The following is a 12772-nucleotide window of genomic DNA, read 5'->3' on the forward strand; positions in this document are numbered from 1 at the left end:
AAAGGACTGCCCTTGGGCACTGGCTGGCCAATATCCCTGTCCCCTGTGCGTGCCCCCACCTCGCCCCATAGATGATGCTGGTCAACACACCAACTCACGAGGCTGCACCGTGCCAGGACAACCCAAAAGCCACAGTGGCAGGCTGGTGGTTGGTCCCTGGAATAAGGGTCATGCACAAACCCTCTCTTTGGTGTCAGGAGCTCCTCTGCCAACCCTGGGCATGGGGAAAGGGCAGCTGCCAGTAGTTCCCAGCATCCTCCAGTGCAGGGTCTCATTCTGCATCACCATCCAGGAGTCTTCCTCACTTCATCTGTTCCAGGGAAGTGAGACCTTTTCAGCTCAGCTCATCCTTTGGATGATCTGCTGGCTGAAAATATGCTGGAGGAACTGGGAGCTGCTCAGTAGCATCTCAAGGGGGTTTGGAAGTGCTGTATCAGAATTTCCTTGTAGGTGTTCCTGATGGCAGGGCGGGCTTTGAAGGGACAAAGCGATGTCCAGATTCCCACCTCCCAGAGGTGTATTACGCTGCTCATGCTGGCACAGGCCATAGACCTTCCTACCAGGAATCAGCCTTTGGGAGCAACACGCTGAGTGGGCAGGAGGGTGCTCTGGCCTCAGTGCTGGCATCTGAGCAATCCTGCCTACCCCACTCCCAGATACACCCAGGGTAGACAGAGGCAGCCACCACCAGCACCCACATCAGCCCCGCAAGAGCCAAGGGTGCCAGCAAACCGCGGGGCACGGAGCTGCGCGCCTGTGACGGCCCCAAAAAATCTTTAAAGTAAAAAACCATGACACAAATCTCCACCACACAACATCACCCCAGAACCCCACCTAAAAGTAAAGCTCATAACACCAGTGAAGCATCACACTTCGTGCAGGGCTGGGTGGGAGAGGCAGGAATAGAGGGAGAGGAGAGGACACGTACGCTCTCACACACACACACACAGAGCACACACACGAGTTCCTATCACGCTTGAGGTAGAACATTGCTTTCAAAGGTTTGGAAGTGCTTTACATGGGAACAACGACAACAATAAAGCCACCAGGGTGGCAGGTACAGAGCGTGACTGCTGAGGTAGGACCAAGCTTGTACTGACCAAGTGCTATGCTACTTGTTTTTTGAACATGAAGGAAGACGCAGGTATTTCTGCTTCCCAGAAGACATTCATTCCGGTTGAGGTAGGTTCTGAGTTCACTCGGGTTGTCTGTCCAAGTCTTTCAGTAGCCCTCAGGCAGGCATCCTTTGACACACACACACACACTCTTTTTTTTTTCTTTTTTTTTTCATATTATTTAGAGTCAATCAGCAAAAAAAGGTATCCTGAGAAACAGAGAAAGTGTACAAAATCATCGAATCCACGGAGACGCGCCCTTCCTGGGCTGCCGTTTTTGGAGTCAAGTGAGAAGGATTTCTCCAGATCCAGTCTTCTGGAAATAAAAAATAGATCCCAAAAGTAGTCCTAAAGCTGCTGACTGGGAAAAAAGTCTGGGATGCCAAGAGAAGGAGGCTCAACCATATCCCCAGTCTGTCAGAGATGGGAGAGTTCGCCACACTCTGCCAAGGAGTCTTTTACTTAGCAGCTGCAGGGGAAAAAAAATCCATTGTGACCAGTCTCCATAAAACCATCGCTGGAAGAAACCCACCGAGAGGCCCAGGAGTGGTCAGAAAGATAAAACTTCACAAGAGTTTCCAAAAGGCTGTGTACATATATATATATTTATATATATATATATATATATATATAAAAATAAAGCAAAACAACAAAAATAACAATCAGACCATAGAAATCTTCAATTGACCTGAGATTGACGACTCGTCGTAAAGACATCACCAGCCGTGGGTTTGGTTTCCAGCCAACTCCTGCAAGAGGGTTCGAGTCTTGGCAGTTTTATCCTTCATTGGTGGGACCTTGGTTGGGAGCTGGAGCAGCTGGGCTGCCGCTGCGAGGGCTTTTCAGGAGAGGGTCTGGCTGCTCCTCGATGAAGCTGAACTCATCCAGAGGGAGTGTGGTCAGCCGGGTGTCGTCCTGGGTGGCCGGCGAGCTGTGAGCTGACTGAAGAGAGAGAAGGGGACAGTACAGTGGATGGCAGCAGGTCACCAATGCTCTTACACATGCAGCCATGTCTGCATTCACAGAATCACACAATCACAGAATGCCAGGGGCTGGAAGGGACCTCGAAAGATCATCTAGTCCAACCCTGCTGCCAGAGCAGGACCACCTATACCAGATCACACAGGAACGCACCCAGGCATGTCATGAATATCTCCAGAGAGGGAGACTCCACAACCCCCCTGGGCAGCCTATTCCAGTGTTCTGTCACCCTCACAGTGACAAATTTTTCCTCATGTTTTCATGGAACTTCCTATGCCTCAACTTCCACCCATTGCCCCTTGTGCTGTCATTCGGCATCACCCAGCAGAGCCTGGCTCCAGCCTCTTGGCACTCGCCCTTTACATATTTATAAACATTAATGAGGCCACCCCTCAGTCTCCTCCCATGCATGCTCCCATCCTGCTGGACTTACCATCATTCCCTTGTCCTGCTGCTCCTGGGATGGGGATGCTGGGAATAACCTCTCCAGCTCATTCATATCCAGCTGCTTTCCATTCAGGTCCCGGTCGTCCCTGTCCCTGCGAGCAGCTCCGTTCAGGACAAGGCCAGTGGAGCTCCGCTGGCTCCTGGGGATCTGTGGGGTTGACAGCTGCTCCTGCACGTTTTTGCACATCAGCAGCCTGAAAAATAAAGAAACAGAGCCTGAGGGTGAGCAAAGCTGGTGCCTCCTCCCTGTTCCTTCCCCCAAGCCTGAGACTGCCTTACCCTGTGCTGCATTCCTTTACTCCTTAAATCCCTCCTACAGTCACCTCTCTTCCCTTTGCCAAGAAAGGGCTTCTGCTTTACAGGAGGGGTCAAGGTTTGCCAGAGCAGAAACAGAGATGGTCCTGGGAAGCACTAGGTTCCTCAAGGGGAACCAGAGCTGATGGGGTGTATTTGGAGAAGCCCACTGGGTCTGCATGCTTGGGAGGGAGGCAGGAGCCATGCTGTGAACAGCACCTGGCCTTCCTAGGAGCTGGGCTGTGCAATGGCCTAAAGAGCAACAAAGCTGGTGAAGGGTCTAGAGCAAAAGTCTCCTGAGGAGCAGCTGAGGGAGCTGGGGTGGTTCAGCCTGGAGAAAAGGAGGCTGAGAGGAGACCTTTTGCCTCTCCACAACTCCCTGAAAGGAGGTTGGAGTGAGGTGGGGGTCAGTATCTTCTCTATAGTATCAAGTGATAGAATGAGAAGAAGTGGCCTCAGATTGCACCAGGGGAGGTATAGGTTGGAGATGAGGAAAAATTTCTTCTCTTAAAGGGTTGTCAAGCTCTGGAACAGCCTTACCCAGAGCAGTGGTGGAATTCCCCCATCCTTGGAGGGATTCAAAGGCTGTGTAGATGCGGAGCTGAGGGACATGGCTGACTCTGTGATAACACTGCGGGTGCAAGACCCCTGCAGCAATACCCACATCAGCCCCTGCGAGCAGTGGTGTGAGCAATTCCTACCTTCCTCTGTACCCAAACATGAGGAAAAGGACGCAAAAGATGATGCAGGTGACGCCAATGTGGATCCCAATGATGATGCCAGTGGCAGAGGTTTTATTGTTCTGCTCATCCTTCATGCAGTCACAAGGAGGATTCAGCACTGCCAGAAGAAAGGGGAAGAGGGGAAGGTCAGCAGTGCTGTTTGACTGTTGCTCCTTCAGCTTTTGGGGAGCCCAGAGCAAAGGTTAGAGCCTGAGCAGTGCTGGAAACCATATTTGGGGAAAAACAAAGCAGGATGTGGAGCTGGAGGTGGGCACCACCTGCCAGAGCAGCTCTCCTGCTTCTGGTACCCCAGGAAAGCAACCATAGCAAGCATAGGGCTGAAGGGTCTGAGTAGGCAGATACCAATGAGATTAGTATTTACTCCAATGTAGACAGAAGAGTAATAGCTGTTTCTTGAAGATATTCCCACTGGAAGGCTTAAAATGCTTTCAAGAGCAGCAGGATGTTTTTTACACATAGGTGAATATGAAAGGTGTGATCAGTTAGAGATTCCCTCTAGAGATTTCCCCTTTTCTGCAACAAAATGCAGTGCTCATGCTCTGCAGCCTTTCTCCTTTCCAAAGCCATGTGTCCTCCTTTCCCAGCACCACTGAAGGTTAAAATGTCCAGGAGAGAGGAGGTGCTCAGCACACCACATCTCATCCAAGGATTGCAGCTCCTAGCTTTGGTATGGGGGTTTGTTCATGTCCATAGCTTTACCTCTGCTTCAAGCTTAAGGGACAAAAGTGGCAATTAGAGGGACATTTGGTTTGTCTTTGCCCCCTTGGTAAAAAAGCCATCAGGTTGGACTGGCCAGTGGGGATGCTGCAAGCCATGTGGCAGAGAAGTTAACCCTACCAGCACTAAGAGGTCCCAGCCCTGTGGAGTTTTGCTTCATCTTTACTTGTGACGTGGCAAAGAAACAAGTGGCTGAAGGTGAGATGCAGTAGAACCATGGGTGTCTGGAGTCTGTGTCTGGCCTTGCCACCAGGAAAGCTTTCATAAACCACTTCCAAGCCCAGTGTCCCCTCTCACCTGTCCTCTCCACAGTTTCCCTCAAGGACACGAAGCGGACAGTTGAATTTCCATCCCCATGCTGGTTATAGGCGAGGAGCTTGACTTCATACACCACTGATGCGTCTGTTAAGAGACACGAGATCATTTCAGGTTTAATCTTCAGCATTCCCTCCCTCAGCCATGCTTATTTAGGGGACACATCTTACACACAAGATGCTGCAAACAAGTACCTGCTGCTGAGAAAGCCCCCCCAAAAAACCTGGGGGAGAGCTGCAGCATCTCTTGCTTAGCAGCTTAGCATGTGCCCTGAGAGGAGAGGCTGAGAGCCTTGGGGCTTTTAATTCTGGAGAAGAGAAGACTGAGAGGGGATTTAATAAATCTTTATAAATATCTGAGGGCTGGGGGTCAAGAGGGAGGGGCCAGGCTCTGCTCAGTTGCACCCTATGATAGGACAAGGGGCAATGGATATAAACTACAGCACAGAAGGTTCCACCTCAACATGAGGAGGAACTTGCTCACTGTGAGGGTCACAGAGCACCAGAACAGGCTGCCCAGAGAGGTTGTGGAGTCTCCTTTTCTGGAGACTTTCAAGACCTATCTGGATGTGTTCCTGTGAGACCTGAGCTAGATTCTGTGGTCCGTCCTGCTCTGGCAGGGGGTTGGACTTGATGAAGGTCCCTTTGAAGGTCCCTTCCAAATCCTAACATCCTATGAACACACCTGAGCCCTCCCATCACGACAGACCCTGCCAGGGTCAGGAGGGGACCTGGAGCAAGCTGTCACCATACTCACCCAGGTGGGTAATGTTGTATGCTGTGACGTTGCTGGGCAGCAGCACCGGACCTGTGTACTGGGAGAGGTGAACCTTGCGGTAGTACAGCTTGAAGCCTTCGTGCTGGCCCAGTTTGATGGAGGGCTCCCAGGTAGCCAGGACGGCAGTGCTGTTAATGACTTTAATAAAGAGGGATGGCATGGCTGGGACTGAAACAGAGAGAGAAAGACAGTGGGTTGCATATGCTTTTTGAGTCTGCACAAAGAGAAATTCCTCAGCAGTCTTTCCCTGTGTTCATTGCACCACAGAATGTCCTAGATGAGAAAAATCACATCAGACCAGATCCTGGTTTAACAGTTTTGAACTTCCTGAAGGAGCTGGAGGAGCTTCCAAAGGTTCCCTTTGTTCAGTTCAGCATGCAAAGAGGCTACTTTGACACTCCAACTGCAATCTGATGCTCAGCCCCCTGGGGTCAGGGCAGGAATGCAGCAACTTTGGCAACAGCATTCCCAAATTCCACTTTTTTGCCCTTGCCCCGAGGGCAGTGAGGACCTTTCAGAGTAATTAATCCCCCAGGGAGGAAGGAACCAGAAAGGATGGAGGTAGGGAATCTCTAAATGCATGCTGGGTACCTGCAACAGCTTGCAGGGTGTGTGGGAACTTGCTCTGCCCATCAGCTTTAGGAAGGACGTTTGTTATTCTGTGCTGGGGACTTAGGAGAGACCAGGGTCATCTCCATTAACAGTCCTAGATCCCGGAGCAGGTGGAGATCCCTGCAGAGCTGTGGCTGGCTTGTTTAGGATCACAGGCACTTACCTGGCCTTAGGGGTGCATGGGTTTAGCTGGGAAGATGTCCCTGCTGCTGCCCAGTGTCACCGAGGCCGGAGTGAAAGCTCACCAGGATGCCTTTTGCTCCAGTCAATGCCCCGAACCCTGTCTGTGTTCTCAGGGTGTGCTGCAGGGGCGTAATGACAGCCATTCCCTCACCAGGTCCCCAAAAAGCTGCCTGGCCCCATCTTGTCCATCAGCCTGGGCTGAGAGGCAAACATTTGCAAGCCAAAGCCAATTTCTTTACAATGGTTTAAACTGGAGAGGGAGATTCAGACTATATAGAAGGAAGAAATTTTTTACACTGATGATGGTGAGCCCAGGTTGCCAAGAGAAGTGGCAGATGCTCCATTCCTGGAACCATTGCAGGTCACATTGTTTGGGACTTAGAGCAACCTGCTCTAGTTGCAGATGTCCCTGCTGACTGCAGGGGAGTTGGGCTAGATAGCCTTTAAAGGTCCCTTCCAATCCAAATCAGTCTATGATTCCTGTGAAGCAGGCATTTGGGGTTTCCAAAGCTGCTTTTGCCCCAAACCTGCATGCAGAGCTGGGACACAGAAGACCACATTTCTCCCAGGGCTCTTCCTTCCCCTCTCCCTCCCTTTCTCCTACACTGATCACACCAACAGAGAGATGTATCTCAGCAGGATTGTGATTTTTTCCCCCTACTACATTTCCACAAAACATCCTTGGGCCAAATGGTTCCATCAGTTTCCTCAGCCTTTGACACCATTCAGAAGGTGCAGAGCACCAGGTGCTGCAGGTCCTGCCCTGCCCAGAGGTCCAGAAGGGAGAAAGGGTTTTAGGTACTGCTCTACCATGCAGTGAGCTTGGATATACCCTACAGCAAAATTATCCAGCAAAACAACAGCCCTGCTTCCCTAGCAGCCTCCAGGCTTGGAGGCAGAGCTCTTTTTCCAATCCCACATGATTCCAAGCTCAGAAGTTCCCCAATATAAGGCTTGCTGGGCTTGCACTGGACTGATGCTGCTTTTTGTTTTGTTTTCCCCAAAGGGTCTCTAAAGGCTGAGCAGTGCAAACCTGGCCTCTGGCAGAGAGTTCAACACAGCCACTTAGAGAGTGATAGGGAGAGGCAGATGAAACATGGCTGTTAGTGTAAGACTGATGAGAGTAAAAAGGGCATTTCCTCTAGTTAATGGGAAAAGCCAAAGCATACAGCACTACAGTTTGTCTTTTCCCAGGCACTGAGAGCTCAAGCTTTCCCACAAGGAGACTTAAGGGAAGAAAAGACATCTCTCCTGGTGAGAAGGAGGACCTAGGCTACCCTGACTCTTCCCAAAGCGATGCCCTCCAAATAAGTACAAAGGGAGGAACAAGTCTTTGCTGACTTGTGAGCATCTCCATGTGGATTCAGGAGGAAAGACTTGGAGCAGCTATCCTCAGTGAGGTTATGAGCTTCCTCCTACTTGAGAGCTGCCATGGGAAAAACATGGGCTGAAGTACATTTTGTGTGCAGGATTTACTCCGATTCGGATGAGAAGGTTGTGCTTCACATTTTCTGGGTGCAGAGCAGCGTCGATTCTATCCACACCAGAAGGAACCACTCCTCCCAAGGCTGTGTACTTTTGCAATTCAACAAAATGCTCTCTCTCTCTCTTTTTTTTTTTTTTTTTTTTTTAAGAAATTCTCCCATTTCCCTTTAGGACAAAAATCAGGAATTGCCTGGATTCCCCCCTCTGAGAAGCTGGACTCTTGCTTACAGCACCACTTGCCAAAGGACGGGTGAAAATGCCACAGAAACTGCATTATGCCAGGGCACAGAGAAACACTGACGTGGGCCGTCCTGAGTGGTGACGAGTTGGCTTTGGTTTATGGGTGCAAAGCCTCACAGTTAATAAAAACCACAAGAATCTCTCTCCTTTGATGTATGGAATATATAGTATTTATTCAAGCTTTGAGTATATATATATATATATATGTATCATATAGCTGGTATGGATGCACTCGCAGAATGCACGTGCTGGTCATGTTATTACACAAATAAGTGTATACAGATGGAGTATACCTGCGTGTGTGTGTAAATAGAAGTGCACACAGCAGTCTGTAGGTGCTTCACAGAAGTATATATAAGACATAGTATCTACTATAAGTGAGGCATCTCCCTCATGCTAAGGGCTGGGGTACTTGTTTTCCTCTTCCGTGCTGTTTGGAATTTTCCCCAGGCCATTTCAACTTTCTTCTTGAAGGTGTCTTTAGCCGAAGATGACTAAAGGAACAGTCTTCACCCTAGAGAAATGTCAAAAAGTCCTGGAGAAAATCCTAAAAAGCATTAAAAGACAAGGAGAAGGAGTGTGTGCTGCTGAGTGAAGCGGAGAGAGGCTGAGATTTAAAAGACAACAACAGGGAGGAGACGAGAGGACCTTCAAGCAAGAGAGGTTTGTGGAGGACAGGGTTCACTTGAGTAGTTTCTTTGTGGCATCTTCCCTTCTACTTTCCACCCTAAACTATCACTAGCACAAAGGAAGGAGCATTGTGCTCCTAGAAGGCATTGCAGTCTTCAGCCAAGCACTTTCAGCACTTTCATAGCTCTGAAAAGTTGAAAGCAGCCCTGATCCTCACTCCCTTCATCATATTCCTACTCCAGACAATACCTGTACAACTTTTGCATTCAGAGCAGTCTCCAGCTGGCAGAATCTCTGCTGGCCAGTCCAACAAGTGCTGCCCAAATCCCACCAAACCATCCCTGCCTGCCAGATTCAGGCTCTGTGTCCTTTCCACGTGAGGCAGGACACGGCAGCATGGCACCATGAAGGGCCCTGCCCCCATGGGGCTTCTCACACCTCTCTGTGCACATCTCATGTGCATCACGCTGAGCTGGGATGACAAAGCCAAGACATAGTATATCAAGGAACTACTGTCCCTTTCTGAGGCTGCTAGCACAGACCCAGGGGCTGTCTGAGCTTAGGACAGTCACAGCTCCCTGGTGCACCTCAGGAAGGCACGGGATGAGATGGCTTGGCTGTGAGAAGAGGCATGCTTGCAGTGACAACAGCTACTGGCTCCTGACTTGTGACCAGTCCTCTCTTCTGTGGGCAGAAGGCAACAAGCATCCAAGTGAAACAAAGCAAACAAATCAAGCCAGAACAGGGCCTTTTAAATCTCTTTTTATCCTCCTACAAAACAAAAGCAAGCTGGGGTTGAGTAATCTCAGCCAGGTCAGCTTGTCCATCCTGAACGTGAGGCTAATTGCTAAAGTCTCGTTACACAGGATGAGCCTGTTTTAGAGGATAGCAGAACATGACAGTGAGACCTTGAAACCTCAGAGACAAGAAATTTATGATCCCACAACCAGACACCTAACTATTTGTGTCGTGATTGAAGGCAACAATGACAAAAAGTCCTCTCCAGCTTGACCCAGGCTTCTGCAGAAACCCCAGGCTCTATGAAGCATGGCTGGCTTCTAGCTCCAGTAGCTGAACTCAGTGCACTGGATCAAGGAGTTTCATGTTCTGCCTTAGTCCATCCTTCTGTCTCTAAATTGGAAAGAAAAACAAACTCAAAGGGTGACTGATGCCCTGCAGAGTACCAAGGAAAATAAATGTGCAGAGCAACGACCCAGCAGGGGGAGGATTTATTGGCTTAAAGGCTGCAGCAAAAATCTGCAAGGGATGAAAATGGCATGAGAGCTGGATCCCTCACCTGGAAGTCAACACACTCTTTCATCTGATCCTAAATAACATCCTCACACCCAAGGCCTTTCTGCTGCAGATTCATAACTATTGAGTGTTCATGAGAATGATACAATGCTCCTAAGAAATACATTTCTGTGTGAAAGGAGCCAGGATTCAGAGGTGCTGAGGAGATCTCCAGAAAAATATTCCTAAAATGCTGACAGATCACAATGAGGCTGTGGTTGCTATCTGGTGTCTGTGTGCAAGGGTCCTGCATTAAAGCATCCATTTTCTTACTCAGGAAGTTAACTGGTGGCCCCAGCCGGGAGGCCAAATCAGGGGAAAAGCCTTAGAGATGGCCCTAACTTGCCACTGAAACGGGAGGCTGCTCCACGGCAGGGATTTGTAAGTCAGGACAGCCCAGCCTTAGTGTGATTTCTCCAGGGCAGAGCAGAAAAAAATATCAGATTTATAGAAGCGTGGCACTGCTTGAGTTAAGAGCTGCGAGTACCAGAGCTGCTGGAGGATGCTGAGACGCTGCTTGAGCAGGAAATCTGCACTTAGCAAGCAGCGTAGGAAAAGCCCAGAGCAGCTGCAACGCAGAGACCAGCCAGACCTGCACTCCCCCCAGCGCCACAACATCAGCCGTGCCAGGCAATGCTGTGTGTAAGGCCAGTAGCTGACTCCCCACCCCCCATACAAGTGAGGTTCAAAGGATGGTGCAGAGTACAAGGAAGAGCAGGAACAAGGAGCATCAACACCACAGGCAATGTGCCAAAGCGCTCCGCAGCGGGTGTCAGGGTGACCGGCGCTGCTGCTACGCACAGTGGGGTTCAGCATCTGATGGTCCCAGCACAAAGCGCTCCTTACCTTCTCCCAGCGTGCTCACCACTGTGACTTCTGAGGCTTTGCTGGCACCCCGGGAGGTGTAAGCCTTTATATAAAAGCTGTAGCTGGTCGAGGGCTCTAAATCAGTCACTAGCTGCTGGAAGGTGCTCTTGCTGACAGCCTCCTGATACTCCATCTCTACAGGATCTGAAGTGCAAGGAGAGAACAGTGCAGTGTTAGGCTTTGCAAGAGGTAAAGAGACTAAACAGATGTTGCAAGTGGTTATTGTTGTCCTTAAGGTGGATGGGTATCTGCCCACAGTATCTGCTGCTTTCTGGCTTAGTTTGCCTGACACCTAAGTGGCAGCAGGATCTGACAACGCAGCTTCACCCTCCCCACCCTTTCAGTGTTTACATAAGCATTGCTGCCTCATCTGTCTTTCAGCAACAGGGAGGTGATGGAGAACATGGGTGGCAGCACTGCCCACTGCAGTGCAGACCTGTTGTACCCAATGGGTACAGAAGTCTGAAGATGCTCTGGGTAGTGGATAGAGCACCCTACCTGCAGCCTTCCGAATGTGCAGCACGTAGCCGATGATCTCCTTGGTGTTCTGCAGAGGCTCTCTCCAAGACACCTGGATGGTGGTGGCAGAGACCGTCTCAGCCTTCACGTTCTGCGGAGGGCCAGGCAGCCCATCTGCCCACAGCACAGTCAGGCGAGCGCTGGCCTGCGTGGAGCCGGCGCTGTTCTCGGCGATGCACTGGTAGATGGCTTCATCTGTCTGGTTGATCCCGTAGATGGAGAGAGTGCTGTGTGGGGACACAAGAAGGACAAGCATCTCACGGAGTGCTCTGCAGTGGACATCCCTGGCAGTGGTCAGACTCAATGATCTTAAAGGTCTTTTCCAACCAAAGCAATTCTATGACTCTGTGATTCCCTCCCCTCTGGCCATGCCATGGCCCCCATGCTGGCTCTGATGGCAGGGCATCCCACAGCCCTCTCTTTCCACAGAAAGCTTCCAGGAAGCTTTTGGGATGATGCTTTTGGGGAAGAAAAAGTCCAGGAGATGGATGCTTCATTTCCAGATCCCCTGACTGGACAGATTGTCTCACCTGGTAAAGTCTGTGGTTCAGATGGGGACAGAGGGTGGGATGGGAAAGGTCCAGGATCTGAAGCTGTGGGTGCAGGAAGATCCCAGCCACAATACAGAGACAGCTCTGTGGCAAGAGCATCCATACACCCAAATCAACTTTAACTGGCTTAGTTCCAGTACACTCCAGTGAGACCCATCCAGGCACCGCACACAGTTGCTAAGCCAAGTCTAATCAAGCGCAGCCAGAAAGCCCTCTGGTGATGCTCTAATTGCATTATAGCACATTAGAGCAGTCTTAGGGTAACGCTGGGATTAGCTGACTTATCCAACAGGATTACAGCCTCAGCTCCTGCTTCTGCATTTTCAGAAAGGTGACCATGAGCCAAAAGCCAAAGCTCATGAGCAGGTTGCAGGTTTTGCCTGTAAAACCTCTGAGCATCTTTTTCATGCTGGTGCATCAAAGTTCACTTTTCCCAGGGAAGCAACCAGGACAATTCCTCCAGGTTGCTCTCAGGGACCTCCACACCAAGATTAGGTGCTGGTTTCAACCTCTAAGAAAAAGACAGGCACTGGCTGCCCTGGTGGAGAACATCCCTAAAGGAGAAAGAAAAGCCAGTGATGTATGGGCTTCCCAAATGAGAGTGTTTCTGAGCACAGTGCCCACCTCTGCACCTTCTCCAGGTGGCTCACTGAATACAGGGACAACCAGAGTCCTTATACACGTGCCCACATGAACTGAAAGCCCTTTCAGCGCTGCATAACCCTCCAGTAATGGCTGTGTATAACCAGAGGAGGCTCACAGCCAGCCCCAGGACTGCACTGCTCAGTAGCTTCACAACACCACCCGCAAACACTGACTGCAAAGTAGCTGTGCAGCAAATGAGCTCTCTCTTGCTGTTCAGCGTGCAAGCAGCTTTCCTTAATAATACCTGGACACAAACAGGGACCCATCCCTGCTCTCACCAGGGCTTGCTCCCTTCCTCAGAAACCAAGTCTGGAATGACATGATTCAATTTGTGCGAATAAAATCCCACTCACCACTG

General features: G+C 50.2%; 1 protein-coding gene across 1 annotated transcript in view; it reads right to left on the reverse strand.

The window, feature by feature from the left end:
• Window positions 1-1739: 1739 nt before the first annotated feature.
• IGDCC3 (immunoglobulin superfamily DCC subclass member 3) overlaps window positions 1740-12772 on the reverse strand; it is a 109307-nt gene continuing 98274 nt past the window's right edge. Inside the window, exons 8-14 of the mRNA XM_054169042.1 lie at window positions 11198-11445; window positions 10679-10843; window positions 5369-5557; window positions 4595-4699; window positions 3539-3677; window positions 2530-2737; window positions 1740-2057 (exon numbers count right to left, since the gene is read on the reverse strand). Of these exons, the coding sequence (XP_054025017.1) occupies window positions 1893-2057; window positions 2530-2737; window positions 3539-3677; window positions 4595-4699; window positions 5369-5557; window positions 10679-10843; window positions 11198-11445 (1219 nt within the window). The 3' untranslated portion in view covers window positions 1740-1892. The remainder of the gene's footprint in view (window positions 2058-2529; window positions 2738-3538; window positions 3678-4594; window positions 4700-5368; window positions 5558-10678; window positions 10844-11197; window positions 11446-12772) is intronic.

This window comes from Dryobates pubescens, chromosome 17 (genome assembly GCF_014839835.1).
Source record: "Dryobates pubescens isolate bDryPub1 chromosome 17, bDryPub1.pri, whole genome shotgun sequence".
Classification (NCBI taxonomy): domain Eukaryota; kingdom Metazoa; phylum Chordata; class Aves; order Piciformes; family Picidae; genus Dryobates; species Dryobates pubescens.